Source organism: Oryx dammah, unplaced genomic scaffold (assembly GCF_014754425.2).
Source record: "Oryx dammah isolate SB20612 unplaced genomic scaffold, SCBI_Odam_1.1 HiC_scaffold_26, whole genome shotgun sequence".
In the NCBI taxonomy this organism is placed as follows: Eukaryota; Metazoa; Chordata; class Mammalia; order Artiodactyla; family Bovidae; genus Oryx; species Oryx dammah.
This window is the reverse complement of record NW_024070210.1, coordinates 66,117,147-66,132,234: the sequence shown is the minus strand read 5'-3', so window position 1 is coordinate 66,132,234 and position 15,088 is coordinate 66,117,147. Positions and strand designations below refer to the sequence as shown.

The window sequence follows — 15,088 nt, the reverse complement described above, 5'->3', positions numbered from 1 at the left end:
AGCAGCCCTCGCGCCCGCCGCTGCTGCTCTCCGGCTGGGGTGACTGTCGTGAATCTCCTGTCGGAGGCCTTGGCTGGCCCGCGCGAGTGGGCGTGGTAGGTAGGGGCGGGGCTGGGTGAAGGTGCAAGGTCCGTACCAGACCCGCAAGAGGTACGCTCTGCGGATCCTTCCGCGCCGCACCGGGAAACAGGATGGAGAGTAGGTGCTACGGCTGCGCTGTCAAATTCACTCTCTTCAAGAAGGAGGCGAGTCTCTCTTCTCGGGCTAGAGGGAGGACGCAAAGTGGAGGGAAATACACGGGACTTGAAGTCCTAGGCTTGGTTTTATGGGCCCTCTCCAGACGTGCGGTTTTGATGAAGCCACAGAGCTTCAGTTAACATTTCTATAAGACGGGGCTAACACTCCCTTGCTTTCGGGGTTAAGGTGCTGGATGTGAGTTCCCTGTAAACTGTAAATCAGGCTCCTGTCATTTTCGGAAAGCTAAGCTTTTCTGTCCGCCAAGTGTAGGATCTGGCTGTTTCTTTCCCTCCACCCTGCTCCTCCGCAGCCCGGTCTTAGTTAATACTCTGTGACCACTCTGCACTACACCATGCCCCTTAGTCTTTCTGCTCTGGAGCCCTCACCATCAAGCAGCCTGCCCTTTCTCCTGTCTCCAGGGCAACATAGCAAAGTCTCACTTGTCCTCAGCACAAACCTGCCAAATTCCCATGGTAAACAGCAGGCTTCCTCTGCATCAGTGTGACCAGGAGATAGGAACCAGATAGGCGGGATGAATGGCTGGTAGGGAAGCAGATAATGGAGCCCTCAGAAACCTGGGTTTTGTAATCAAAGTGGTCAGAATTCAAATTGGGGCTCTGCTATCATTCACAGGGGTGACCTTGGTTTGGGCAAGTCTAGTAACCTCTCTGATCCTGTTTAAAATAAGAGTCATAATGGTTGTCATCAGGATTAAGTATGATAGTGTGTATAAATTGAGGATTAAATCAAGTGATGAATGTTAAGTATTGAATTTAGTGCCTGACTCCGACAGTAAGGAATCTTCCTGCAATGTGGGAGACGTGGATTCAATCCCTGGGTTGGGAAGATCCACTGGAGAAGGGAAAGGCTACCTATTCCAATATTCTTGCCTGGATAATTCCATGGACAAAGGAGCCTGGCAGGCTACAGCCCATGGGGTCGCAAAGTGTCCAACATGACTAAGTGACTTTCACTTTTCACTCACACAGTAAATGCTTAATAAATGGAGGCTATTGTTACCATCCCATCCTGAGTCAAGCCTCCTTCCATCTCTGCTAGAACAGAGAAGGCATGGGCCCTGCATTCTCTCTCTGCTCTGTTGAAGAGTCAGTGACCTGAAGCATGGGACTTTGCCTATTTATCGTTTACACTCCTGTGTCAGGGAATTGAAGACCGAGCAGAAAGCATGTGAATTTTTCATGAAGCTTTATGAGATTTGAATAGAAGACTGGAGACAGGAATCGCTTTGCCCTCCACCCCCCATCTCTCCCCAGGCCTTAGTGGCCCCATTCCCCATCCTCCTTCCAGCAGCTGGTCACAGCTTCAGTCTGCCCTGTGTGTGTGTTCTAAGAGTCCCCATGAGGAGCCTTCAGGGGTGGGTGAGAGGTAGACTCCTTGCTTCATGTTTCTTGTAGTATGGCTGTAAGAACTGTGGCCGGGCCTTCTGTTCCGGCTGCCTTAGCTTCAGTGCAACAGTTCCCCGAGCTGGAAACACTCAACAGAAGGTCTGCAAGCAGTGCCATGAGGTTCTGACCAGGTGAGAAGCCAACCCGGGTGACGGTTCAGCCGAGCATGGCAGCTGGCAGCTGGCCAGGCCTCTCAGCTTTGTGCTCTGTGTCTAGAGGTCGACTCGGGATTGTTTGGGGTGGAGGGCACCAATAGGCAGATGGTGGATGACTTCTGACACCAGATTTCTTCTCTGTAGAGGATCTTCTCCTGCCAGTGCCTCCAAGTGGTCACCACCTCAGAACTATAAGAAGTAAGTGCTGAAGGGACAGAGACAAATGGGGAGGGGAAAGGACACAGGAGCCGTAGGAGAGGAGTCTCTTCCCAGCCTTTAGCTTAAATGAGCCCAGGATCAGCGGCTCCTGATTGCCCTCCTGGGCTCAGAGAGCAGCTCATCAGTCCCTTCCCCAGAAAAGGTTCTTGGTCGACCTCACCCTCTCAGCTGACTCCTCCTGCCAGTTGGCTGGGTTGGGGTGCAGTGTGACATGAGCAATGACCCCGGAAGATTGTCTGTTGGAGGCCTCCCTAGCTGGCTGGAAATGATTTGAATAGGAAGCAGCGAGGGTGCCTTCACCCCTCCCTTCTGCATTCATCAAGAGCCTCTATCTCATATCCTGCCAGGCGTGTGGCAGCATTGGAAGCCAAGCAGAAGCCCAGCACTCCCCGGAGCCACGGACTGACCCAGCAAGATCAAGTCATTGCTGAGCGCCTAGCACGGCTCCGCCAGGAGAACAAGCCCAGTGAGCAGGCCCAGACAGGGTGGAAAAGACACCATCCAGGGCTCCTGGGAGTAGGATCCCTCTGGATCTTAGAAGGCTTCTCTATGCCAATTGCAGAGTCAGTGCCCTCGCAGGCGGAGATAGAAGCCAGGCTAGCTGCACTGAGAGATGCACCCCAGGGTCCTGTCCCTTCCACCCAGGAGATGGAGGCACGGCTTGCTGTGCTGCAAGGCAGAGTTCCATCTTCTCAGGCCCCCCAGCTGGTGAGTGCTGTGACTTTGGAGGGATGGAGGTCCTGGGACAAGGACCTAGCAGAAGCCCAGATACATGTATGCTTAGATACTTTGCAGGAGTACCTCCTGCTCCTGAGGCCTGCTGCCAGGCCAAGGAACCAGGGACAAGCAACAGGATTGGGTAGGGCAGCAAAGAGTGGCCCCTAGGTTCTGTTGGGGACTACAAGACCTACCTGATTACGTGAGCTCTTGGTTAGTCCCGTTTCCCTGAGTTTTGGGGACTCCTCAGCACCCAGCCCTGACCTGAACTGCTCTGAGCCTTATGATGTGGCTTCCCCACTTCCCTACTCCCCACTGAGGTTCCCTCCTCTGAGCAGGCACATCAACCACCGGACCCCAGGACCCAGGTGCAGCAGGCACAGGATCTGCTGACACAGCTAACAGCGGAGGTGGCTATTGATGAGAGCTGGGAACAAGAAGGCCCAGGTATATGCTCCACCTGGCTCCCCCAGGGACCCATCCCCTACCCCTTCCCCAGGTGGGAGAGGCTCCAATGTTGACGCTCTCGGAGGTGAATATAAATTAGAGAATATCAACATTATAAGGATTGCCATTTATTGAATGTTTACTCCAATGGGAGCCAGTATAAGCCTAGTAGATCAGTGTGTAGGCTTTAGGCTCAGACAGTGATTCCCTGTTCTACCACTTAGTAGCTGTGTGACACTCAGCATGTTACTTGACTGAAGTCTCACTTTCCAAGACCTACCTCATGGAGAAGTCATGAGGAGTAAATGGGCTAATTCAGGAGTACTTAGGACCCTGCCTGGCTCATAGTAAGTGAATGTTTTCTGTGATAATGATGATAAGGAGGAAGAGGCTATTTACTTAAAATTAAATTTAAGATTGAGTTCCTCAGTGGTATCACATTTCAAATGATCATGCTATGATCTTGGACAGCACAGATACAGACCATGATGTGACATGGAATGTTCCCATCATCATAAAAAATTGTTTTGGACAGAGCTCTTCAAAAGCTTCAAAGCAGTGGTTCTCAACTATGGTGATGATTTTCCCTGCAGGGCCCAATTGGCAACATCTGGAGATATTTTGGGTGTTGCAACTCAGAGGGTACCACTGGCATCTAGCGAGTAGAGGCTAAGGAAGCTGCTGAACGTCATACAATACACAGGGCAGCCCCCACCACAAAGAATTACAGGCATACCTCAGAGACATCATGGGTTCAGTTCAAGTTCACTGTAATAAAATGAGGCACATGAATTTTTTGGTTTCCTGGCGCATATAAAAATTATGTACACTATACTATAGACTATTAAGTGTACAATAGCATTATGTTCAAAAAATGTATATACCTAATTGTAAAATATTTTATTGCTAAAAACTATTAACTACCATCTGACAACATAGAGCTGCCACAAACTTTGAATTTGTAAGAAAAGAAAAAGAAATTATCTGTGAAGTACAGTAAAAAAAGGTATGGTATATCCTGTCCAATATGTCAGTAGATCCAAGATTAAGAAACTTTGCTTTAACATGGAACTCTGTTCCATGTTATATGGCAGCCTGGATGGGAGGGGAGTTTTCGGGTAGAATGGATACATGTATGTGTATGGCCGCATCCCTTTGCTGTTTACCTGAAACTGTCACAAATGCATGTATACCCCAATACAAAATAAAAAGTTTAAAAACCCAAAGAAAAAACAAAAAACAAAAGAAACCCTGCTTTAGGGGAATTCCCTGGTTGTCCAGTGGTTAGGACTCTGCACTTCCACTGAGGGGGGCAGAGGTTTGATCCCTAACTGGAGAACTAAGATCCTGCATGTCGTGTTGTAGAGCCAAAAAAAAAAAAAAGAAACCCTGCTTTAGAGATACAATCTCATTGAATATCCTCAGTAATCCTATGATTACTATTATTATCTGTATTTTATAAATGAGGAAATTGAGGCCTGGTAAGCTTAAGGAACTTGACCAAGGTCACACAGCTATTAAGTAGCAAAGCTGGGACTTCAGCCCAAAGCTGTCTAACTTCAAATGTCCTGTTCTAAAACTCTGAGCTAAAGGGGATCATGTCAGAGCCACACCCACTCAAGTAAAATTCTTCCCCCCCTAGTGACATTCAAGACCTCAGCTTCCCTCATGTCCTCTCTGTGCTGCTCCCCAGAAATGCTGATTCCAGCCTGTAAGGTAGAGAGCCTGGCTGGACCCTGGCCTCCCCATCTTCTGATCCTTTGGGGCAGTAATTCTCATACCATGGGGCACCCACCCTGAGGGCAACATGTTAAAGTATCAGGTGGGTGGGGATGAATTTAATTGGAAAAAAATGTCTGAGATTACTAGTTTTTTATATGTGGGAAAATGAATAAAATAATTTTATTTTGCAGTGTAAGCCACAGGAACTATTATGGAACAAAAAGCTGATAATTTGTGGGGTTTTTTTTAAGTTAAGAAATGGGCTCAGTGGTTTCTGATGAGAGATCCAGAAATGTCTCCCTCCCCGAATGCATCACTCTTTCTAGCCACCTCTATCCAGAACGACCTCAACCGGGGGTGCCCAGGGGCCCAGAGCACCAGTTCCAGGGGGCAAGCCACCTGGTCCCTGGAGGAGAAGAGCAGGTTGCTGGCTGAGGCAGCGATCGAGCTTCGGGAGGAGAACACGCGGCAGGAGCGCATCCTGGCCCTCGCCAAGCGCCTGGCTGTGCTGCAGGGACAGGACCCTGACAGAGGTAGAGGCTGGTAAAACAGCCGCTCACTCGTGTCCCCTGGGCAGGCCCCCCGACTCCCACCCCCAGGCCAAGCTCTGCACAGTGGCTGTACTCTCTGCCAGGCCGAGTCTACTGAGCACTGCCTAGAACCATGAGACAAGTGCTAGGGCAAAACGGTGGATGAAGAACAAGGGGCAGCCATCAGGGGGCAGGGGACCTGGGTCCCTTCAGGTGCAGAGCCTTCTGTTCATGCTGTCCAGACCAGCAGAGGGGGCAGAGGGGGGTCAGAGCCACTCTGATCAGAGTGGTTGCGGAGGCAGCTTAACTCTGGAACAAGTGCCGCTGGAAACCACGCCACTCCTGGGGACAGCAGTACAGCCACTCCGGTGAGCTCTCCACCTCACTCCTCTTCCCCTGCTCCCTGCCCTCCATCTTCAAGTGACCCTCCAGGACTACTACCTTCCAGACAGCGATGATGAAGAGGAGGAAGAGAAGGCCATCCAGAGAGTCCTGCGGCAGGTTGGCCCTGCCTTACCCACCTGACCACCCCTTGTCCGGTCCCTGCTGTGCTGCCCCACCACTCCCCTGGCCCCATTCACTCTGCCCCCCACCCCCAACTCTGGGGCTTGCTGGCCAGTCACTCTGCAGCTCCTGTTCTAGCTGAGGTTCCTCTGGCCCCGTGACCCACACCTGCCCCCGGGCCCTTGAGATAGGACATCAGCAGCCACAGACAATAGATCAAGGAAGATGGGTTGAGAGCTTAGGCTACGAACCGCAGAAATACTGTGCATTGGCGGGGTGCCTGGAACTAGGAGCTGTACCTCTTCACTCTGTCCACAGCTCACCGAAGAAGCTGCCCTGGATGAGGCAAGTGGCTTTAACATCCCTGTGGAGCCAACTCCCCAACTCCAAGACCAGTCCTGCAGGGCAGAGCCTAAGGTGAGAAGAACCACAGACACAGACCTCCGGGCTGCCATCGTAGCTTCCCTCCCACCTCCATCAGGTTCCTGATGTCCCCCATCCCTCCCTGGTCTTTAAAGGCCCAAGCCGTGGCCACCAGGCCTGAGGAAGAGGAAGAAGAGCTCCCCTGGTGCTGCATCTGCAATGAGGATGCCACCCTTCGCTGTGCTGGCTGCGACGGAGACCTCTACTGCGTCCGCTGCTTCCGGTGGGTGCAGGTGGAATGTTCTTTGGGGCTGGGAGAGTTCCAGGGCTACCTGTGATCTCTGACCTATTTCTGTGCTCTGCAGGGAAGGCCATGATGCCTTTGAGCTTAAAGAGCACCAGACATCTGCCTACCAGCCCCTGCATAAAGGCCGAGGGCACTGAGGGAGCCCTGGTCTTCCCAGGAAGATCATCCTACAGGCAAGCACACAGGCTGGGATGCCCTCCAGGGCATCTGATGACAGGACATGACAGGCTGGACTGCTTATGAATGTGCCCTTTCCTAAGCCTCCGTTCCTAGAAGGAGGAAGGATTCTCCATTGGAGACAATGACTGGAGGAGCCAGAGGGAAGGCAGAGGTCAGGAGCCTTCCAGCGCTGGAGTCTGGATTGGAAGTGAGAGACAGGGCAAGACCAGTCTGAATCTAAGGAGGAGCCTTGAAACTTGCTCAAGAGCCCAGGGTCCTCTGCTGGCACTTGGAGGATTTAATAAAGTATGTGATTCATTGGACCAGCATCTTTTATCTATAGAACCCTATGGATCCTAAGCCTGGGCCCTCGAAGAGGTACAGGAGCAGAGTCCTGTGAAGTGAGGAAGAAGGAAAAAGTTTCTCCAGGCAGGAACAGTCCCACCCCTCCTGGTGGCCTCACATGTAGTAGGCATGCCCCCAGGCCCCACCATCTTGGATTACACAACCTTTCTAGTACTCAGACACTGCCTACACAAACGGCGAATGCATACCCTGCTTCTGGCCTTATCCCAAAGGATGCCACCTCCAGGGCTCCTGTCCCCACCTGCCTGCCATTCAGACCCACTGTCAGCTTCCACCAGCTCCCTCCTTACCTGATTACTGGGTTCTCAGCCTATACCCTTTATACCCCTCTGCTTAGTCCCTGTTTTTTCTCTTTTAGCCTCTGGCTTGGAGCTGGCTCAAGAAAGAGTCCTCAGCCTGAGGCCTCCTGGATCAGTTAGTGGGGGAGGAAGGTTTAGCTTCTGATGCCCCCAGACCCAGCTAGGTTTTTCCAGTTAACTCTCCTATTGGTCTTTGCCACTTAGGCTCCTGTTAGTGCCAGGATGCTGTGTGTCTTAGCCAGGTGCCTTCTGCTTGGCCTCTGGGACCTTGCATGACGGTGATTTCTCTGACACAGAACTGTGACATGTATCTTTGAATTCTCAAGGCATGTGTGGATGGGTGGCTGGACATGTGGACGGGTGAGGTTTATGGGAGCCTAGTGACTTGGATGCTGGCCCTCTGGTATAAGACTTCACCCTCTCCCTCCCCTATCCGTCGGCACAGATATGCACCACACTCCATGAAGCTGGGGCTCCTGAAGGTTTTATCCATTTGGCTGATGGGAAGGCACTGGGCAACAGCCATGACTGGCTCCCAGACAGTGCAGCTGACAGGAATCAGCCGTGGCTGCACATGGACAGTGGCGTTCAAATGTCCCTCCTCATTCTCCATGTTCCTCGTCTGGGTCCCAAGGAGCTGTTTCCCACCCAGCCGAAGATCCAGGGGTTTGGGGCAGACTGGGCAGTGCTGAGGCTGATGAAGCTAGTCTCACAAGGCTTATTTCTGAGGTCGACTGAGTCTCCGAAGTTTCTTGAGTTGACTGAGCAGCTCAGAGATAAAAGGCTGAGAAAGAAACAGAGGAGCAAAGGCAGGGATGAGATCAAGTTCTGGGGTCACACCTTCCCCACCACAGTCCTCCCCCTGGTCTCCACCTGACCCCATGGCCTCCAAGTCAGGGAAGGGGAGAAGGACCCAGGGCCAAACTTTCCTCTTCACTAGGTGCGGCCCACTGGGCCCCCTCTTAGCCCAGACCAGCAGAGCATCCCTTACCTCTGTGGGGCGGGGGCAGTTTTGGAGAAGAGCCTGGTGGAAGAAAGCAAGAGTGGGTCCCTGAGCCACAGCACTTTTTCACGAGTCCCCAGTCTCCCAGGAATTTTCCCCTTTGAACTGGTTCTCCCCACACTGGATGGGAAAGCCGAACCTGTGTTCCTAGGTTCCCCTTGGTCCAAGCCCAGCTTCCATCCTCCAACCCTGGGTCTGGGGCCCGGTCACCCATTCTACCTCCAACTGAGTCTTCTGCTCCTCTGTGGATAGTTCCATGAGAGCCTCCAGGTCGATCTCAGGCTCTGAAGAAGTTGGTTGGTCCTGTTTGGGAATCACATGGGGCTCAGAGGAGCCCGGCCAGCTGGTGCTGGAGTGAAAGGCAGTCGGGTTCACCCGTCTCAGACTCTTATTTTCCATGTTCAGTTCCTCTCCTTACTCAAACCACCCATTCATCCTTTCATTCAACAGTTACCAAACACCTACTATGTCCTACCTGAAAGTCTAGGGTTCTTTAAAAAGAGATCTTTAATTTCAAGAGTTATAAACATTGTTAGTAGGGAAATAAAATGGTGCAGCTGCTTTGGAAAACAATTTGGCAGCTCCTTAATATGTTAAATATAAAGTTATCATTTGGCCCAACAATTCCACTCCTCGGTCTATTCCCAAGAGAAGTGAAAATTTATATTCATGTAAAAATCACATATGAATGCAGTTCATAGCATTATTCAAATGACCATCCACTGGTGAATGGGTAAATAAAATATTATGTAGCCATACAGTATTTTTCACAATAAGAAGAAATAAAGGACTGATTTATGCTACAACTGGGATTAACTTTGAAAACATGTTAGTGGAAGAAGCCAGTTACAAAGGCTTCATGTTATATGATTTGATTTGTATTAAACATCATGTTTGTGTGACACAAAGTAGATTGGTGGTTGCCTAAGGCTGGGAGTGGTGGTGACAAGGAATGGGCTGTGACTACTAACTGGTACAGGGTTTCTTTTATGGATAGTAAAATGTTCCAAAATTAGACCATACTGGTGGTTGTACAACCTATGAAGATAGTTAAAACTATTTGGATTTTACACTTTAAGTGGGAATTGTATGGTATGTGAATCATATCTCAATAAAGCTAACTTTAAAAGTTATTATAACCTGCACTTGCAGGTGGATTCTTTACCATCAAAAAAAAATAATAATAAAAAATAAAAGTTATTATAGTCATTGCAAAAATGTAAGCAGTACATAGTTTATAAAATTAAAAATGAAAGAAGGTAAAGAGAGTAAGAAACCAAACCATTGACTGGGAGAATATATTTGTAAAAGATATATCTGATAAAGGATGTTATCTAAAATTTACAAAGAACTCTCAAAACCAACAAAAAGAAACTAATAATCCAATTTAAAAATGGGGAAATTTTGTATAATAAACAGGATACAAATAGCATATGATGCTAACATAATATGTCATTAGGGAACTGGAAGTAGATACCATTACATACCTATTAAAATGGCAAACAAAAACAGACCTAAAATACCAAATGCTGATGAGGCTGTGAAGCGATAAGAATACCTGTTCATTGCTGGTGGGAATGCAAAATGGCATAGCCACTTTGGAAGACAGTTTGGTATTTTCTTACAACACAAAACATACTCCTATCATACAAAACAGCACTTGTGTTCCTTGATATTTATCCAAATGAATTCTGCATGGAAACCTGCACATGAATGTTTATAGCAGTTTTATTCATAATTGCCAAAACTTGGATGCAACCAAGATGTCCTTCAGTAGGTAAATGAATGAATAAATGGTGGTGCACTCAGACAATGGAATATTATTCAGTGCTAAAACAAAATGAACTATAAACCCATAAAAAGACATGGAGGAAGCTTAAATGCATATTATTAAGCAAAAGAAACCAACCTGAGAAGTCTACATACTGTACAATTCCAACCATATGACATGCTGGAAAATTACAGAGACAATAAAAAGATCAGTGGTTGCCAGGGGTTACAGTGGAAGAGTGGTGAATGGATGGAACACAGAGGATTCTTAGGGCAGTGAAACTACTCTGTGTAATACCAGGAGGGTAGACACACGTCATTATACTTTGTGAAAACCCTTAGAATGTATAGCACCAAGAGTGAATCCCAATATAAACTCTGAATTTTGGGTAGTTATGATGTAGCAATATAAATTCATCAGCACTAGTACTCTAGTAGGGGGATGTTGATAGTAGGAAAGCTATGCATGTGTGGGGACAGGGAGAATATGGAAATTTCCAGCACCTTCTGCTTAATTTTGCTGTGAACCTAAAACAATAAAGTCATTAAAATAAAAAATAAAATCATTAAAAGAGAAAAGCTGCACAGCAAATGAAACCATCAACAAAATGAAAAGGCAACCTACTGAATAGGATAAAATATTTGCAAATCATAAAGGGTTAATATCTAAAATATATAAAGAACTCAGACAATTTAATAGCAAAAAAATCTAATTTTTTAAAATGGGCAGAGTATCTGAATATACGTTTTTTTCAAAGAAGACATATAGATGGCCAACAGGTAAATGAAAAGATCTTCAAAATCACTCATCATTAGGGAAATGAAAATCAAAACCACAGTGAGATATCACCTCATACCTATTAGAATAGCTATTATCAAAAGGACAGTAACAAGTGTTTCTATAAGTTAGTAAAGACATATTTTTCATTTTACATCTTTGTGTACCATTTTATTATTTTTTAAAAATTTACCATTGTGCATGTATTTTAAAAATAAAGATAGCAAGAAAATAAATAACAAGTGTTGGTGAGGATGTGAGAAAAGGGAACCTCTGTGCCCTGTTGGTAGAAATGTAAATTGGTGCAGGCACTATGGAAAATGGTATGGAGGTCCCTCAAAAACTGAAAAATAGAACTACCATATAACCCAGTAATTCCATTTCTGGATATTAATCCAAAGAAAGTGAAAACAATAATTCAAAAATGTATATGAACCCCCATGTTCACTGCAGTATTCATTTGCAATAGCCAAGATATGGAAACCACCTAGGCGTCCATCAATGGGTGAATAGATAAAGAAACTGTGGTGTATATATATGCACTGGAAATCTATTCAGCCATACAAAAGAAAAATCCTGCCATGTGCAACAATGTGAATTACATTGACAGTATTATGTTGAGTGAAATAAAGAGAAATAAACACTGTATGATTTCACTTATATGTGGCATTAAAAAATAAGAACTCATCAATAAAAGAACAGATTGGCAGTTGCTGAGGTGGGGGTGGGGAAAGGCAAAATGGGTAAAGAAAATCAAAAGGTACAAACTTCCAGTAATAAATAAGTCATGGGAATCTAATGTACAGCATGGTGACTAGAATTAATAATTTTGTACTGCCTATTTGAAAGTTGCTAAAAGAATAAATCTTAAAAGTCCTCCTTGGGACTTCCCTGGTGGTCTGGTGGTTAAGAATCTTCCACTACAGGTAGCATGGGTTTGAAAAAAGAAAAAAAAAAAAAATGTCCTCCTGTCAAGAAAAAAAAAATTGGTGGCTCAGTGGTAAAGAATCTGCCTGCCAGGGACTCTCCTGGTGGTTCAGTGGTTAAGAATCTGCCTTCCTACATTCAGAAGCAGAGGACACAGGTTCAGGTTTGATCTCTGATGAGGGTACTAAGATCCCAGGTGTCGCGGGTACCACAGCTAGAGAGAATCCCATGAGCTGCAACTAAAACCCAACACAGTCAAAAAAAAAAAAAAGAGAGAGAGAATCCAACTGCCAATGCAGGAGGCAAGGGTTCCATTCCTGGTCTGGGAAGATCCCACATGCGTCAGAGCAACTAAGCCCATGCACCGTAACTATTGCACCACAACTATTGCACCACAACTCTAGAGCCTGGGAACCACAACTATTGAGCCTGCACACTGCAACTACTGAAGCCCAGATGCCCTAGAGCTTGTGCTCTGCAACGAGAAGCCACCGCAATGAAAAGCCCTCGCACCACAACTAGAGAGAGGCTCGCACAGCAGTGAAGACCCAGCACAGTCATAAATAAATAAAATTATTTTTAGAAAAAGAAAAAAATTTTTGAAACTATGTATGAAGACAGCTGTTAACTAGGCTTATTATGGTAATCATTTTGCAATATACAGAAATATAAAATAAAAAAAAAGAAATATAAAATCATTACATTGTACACCTGAAACAAATATTGATTACACCTTAATAAAAATGTTTTTTAAAAATTTAAGATGTAAACTCAAGGTTTTGTAGTGCTTCATCAGGGACTTTCTTAAGTGAAAGTTGCCTGATGGAGAAGATCATGACTTCTAGAATAGGTTGGTGCAATTTTCTTGATTCATGGCAAGGTCCACCACTGTTTTTGCATCATCAGTGCATATATCAGTATAGTTGAAAAGGCAAACAACTTCTTGCATTATTTATGAAAATAATTGTAGACCCTCTGAAAAGGTCACCCGGTGTCACCAGAACTACACATTGTAGACCCTCTGAAAAGAACCCCCGGTGTCACCAGAACACACTGCAAGAACTGCTGCCTTCTCCATTTTTCTATGGGGTTGAGGGTTTTTTTAAACTGATTTAAGAAGTTTATTTGTTTGTTTTGATTCAGATTATCCCTAGCCTTCCATGTGTCATGGATATATTGTTTGGGGGAGGCATTGGAGAAATAGGTGTATTATATAATCGGAAATAATGTTTTTTTCCAGGTTGAGTTTTGCTTCCTTTTTAAAAAATTTTTTTCTATGCTTAGCAGGTTCTTATACTGATTTGGGTAAATATTTAATAGTCATCTTACATTTTTCTAGATATTTGATAATTTCATCTTTTCTATTTGAGTATTTAATTATCTGGAATCTATTCATTCAACAAACGTGTCCAGTGGCTACTATTAACCTGGCACTCTGACCTTGGGAATTTCGGTGAACAAAACAAAGATCCTGCCCTCAAAGAACCTGTCTTACGGGCAGTTGAGGAGACATAATAAAACAGATGCATTAAGTAATTTGGTTGTATAAATTGTTTAAAAGTAAGTGCTATTGGGGGAACTTTTGGGGCGGTGGAAATGTTCCATATCTTGACGAGATAATGCTTGCCCCCTACTCTAAAAATAGGCACATTTTATCCTCTGTGGATTATGCTTCAATAAAGTTGATTTAGAAAAGAAATAAGGAAAAACATGCCTCAATTACCCCATCATTCCTTCCACTGCCGATGGTTAATCACTGTTACTAGTTTTGGTCTTTCTATACCCTTTTAAAAGTAAATTAGTGCTAGGATTCTAAGTTAGTTCTTTCACCCTAAGCTCTAGACTTTCTCCTTTGCTTCCTTGGTTTCTAGCTCATCTGATTTAGCATTCATTCATTAAATGCATCTTTATTGAAAGCATGTTGTGCACCAAGCATTGTGATGAGTCCTGGGGCCATAAGAGCAAGTCGGGCAGATATGGTCTTGCTCTTGAAAAGCTTATATTCTCCTGAGGGATACTGACAAGCAAAATGGTAGTTATAATACAGGGTGATGAGCACTCTGATGAGATATTATAGGAGCACATGAAAGGGGAACCTAGCCAAGACCGGGGTTTAGGAAGGCTTCCAGGAAGAAGTGACCTCTAATCTGAGACCTGAAGGCTGAGTAGGAGTTAACAAGATATTTATACTTCTGATGATGGGGTAACAGGGACCAGATTTACTCTCTCAACATAAGTAACTAGTCAGAAAATAATTAGAAAACTAGACAAAAATATATGAACAGTGTTCTCAGACTTATACAACAGGTAACTCAGTACTACCTGGGAAAGAAGGGAAATGAAAGAGGTAAACTCTACAATTGTCCTGGGTTTCATCCTGAAGGCAGTTTCCAGACCACAGAGCTGAGAGGCAGATCCCAAGCAGAGCGCAGTGGTCATACTAAGTTGATATGACAGAGATCAGAGTTTGGGGTTGAGGTGGTTGTAAATTGACAAATTCTAGAGAGGGAGTTATGAAGAAAGAGACCTCCAAAAGTCTGCATAAGGGTTCTCCTGAGCTTTTGCTGAACACAAGGTACACATTCAGAGGGTAAAACTTCACGAGGGCAGATACTATGAGACACTGCAGGCACAGAAATGAACAGTTCCCTGACCTCACAGAGGACTGATATAGACAAATCAAGTTCCACTCAGCCAGAGTGGATGGTCATCCCTGATCACCCAGGAATTCAAGAGAGACCTCGGGAGGGCCCTAGGTAATACATTTTTATAGTTGTAAGTTGAATAGATTGTTTTTTAAAATGCCATCACATCAAAAGGGCTGCTTCAAAATGCATGGTGTCATGGAAACTACAGGAATGTTTCAAAACTCTGGGGTGGTCAACAGTGTCTCCTGCTGATATGTACACTAGATTTAGGCCCCCAGGTAGTGATGCCAAGAGGTCTCAATAGAGTGGTGGGAACAGAAGTCAGGTTGCAGTGGTTTGTAGATTACAGTGGTTTGAATAGTGATAGGAAGGGAAGGGGGAAAGTTAGTAAAGGCTCTGAGTGCAAATCCACTAAGGAGCCTTGTAAAGGAGACAGGAAGTAGGGCATTGTAGCCAAAGCAGGGCATAGTGTTAAACAGGAGTCTCCTTAAAATAGAAGAAGCTCATGAGTGTTTAAGTCCCTGCTTAAAA

The 15,088-nt window shown here is 45.7% G+C and overlaps 2 protein-coding genes across 5 annotated transcripts in view; one reads left to right on the top strand and one right to left on the bottom strand.

Moving 5' to 3' along the window:
- The first annotated feature begins 35 nt into the window (after nt 1-35).
- On the top strand, nt 36-7,095 carry ZFYVE19 (zinc finger FYVE-type containing 19). The gene is made up of 11 exons (XM_040226903.1): nt 36-245; nt 1,653-1,774; nt 1,943-1,996; nt 2,365-2,483; nt 2,580-2,725; nt 3,073-3,181; nt 5,230-5,436; nt 5,855-5,934; nt 6,256-6,354; nt 6,456-6,583; nt 6,666-7,095. Exons 1-11 carry the CDS (start codon nt 192-194, stop codon nt 6,742-6,744), a joined length of 1,197 nt encoding a protein of 398 aa, XP_040082837.1. The 5' UTR covers nt 36-191; the 3' UTR covers nt 6,745-7,095.
- Nucleotides 7,096-7,894: 799 nt separating this feature from the next.
- Nucleotides 7,895-15,088, bottom strand: part of PPP1R14D (protein phosphatase 1 regulatory inhibitor subunit 14D) — a 21,735-nt gene continuing 14,541 nt past the window's right edge. For 3 of the 4 annotated variants that reach the window (XM_040226910.1, XM_040226909.1, XM_040226908.1), the window contains 3 exons: nt 8,654-8,737; nt 8,423-8,455; nt 7,895-8,215 (listed from right to left, as the gene is read on the bottom strand). In XM_040226910.1, the coding sequence (XP_040082844.1) occupies nt 8,150-8,215; nt 8,423-8,455; nt 8,654-8,737 (183 nt within the window). In that variant the 3' untranslated portion in view covers nt 7,895-8,149. The remainder of the gene's footprint in view (nt 8,216-8,422; nt 8,456-8,653; nt 8,738-15,088) is intronic. The other variant, XM_040226906.1, reaches the window with a different exon arrangement.

Coding starts and splice junctions, on each gene's coding strand:
- ZFYVE19 (XM_040226903.1), top strand. CDS start 192: ATGGAGAGTAGGTGCTACGGCTGCGCTGTCAAATTCACTCTCTTCAAG. Junction 2,484..2,579: donor CCGCCAGGAGAACAAGCCCA/GTGAGCAGGCCC, acceptor TGCCAATTGCAG/AGTCAGTGCCCTCGCAGGCG. Junction 6,355..6,455: donor CCTGCAGGGCAGAGCCTAAG/GTGAGAAGAACC, acceptor TGGTCTTTAAAG/GCCCAAGCCGTGGCCACCAG.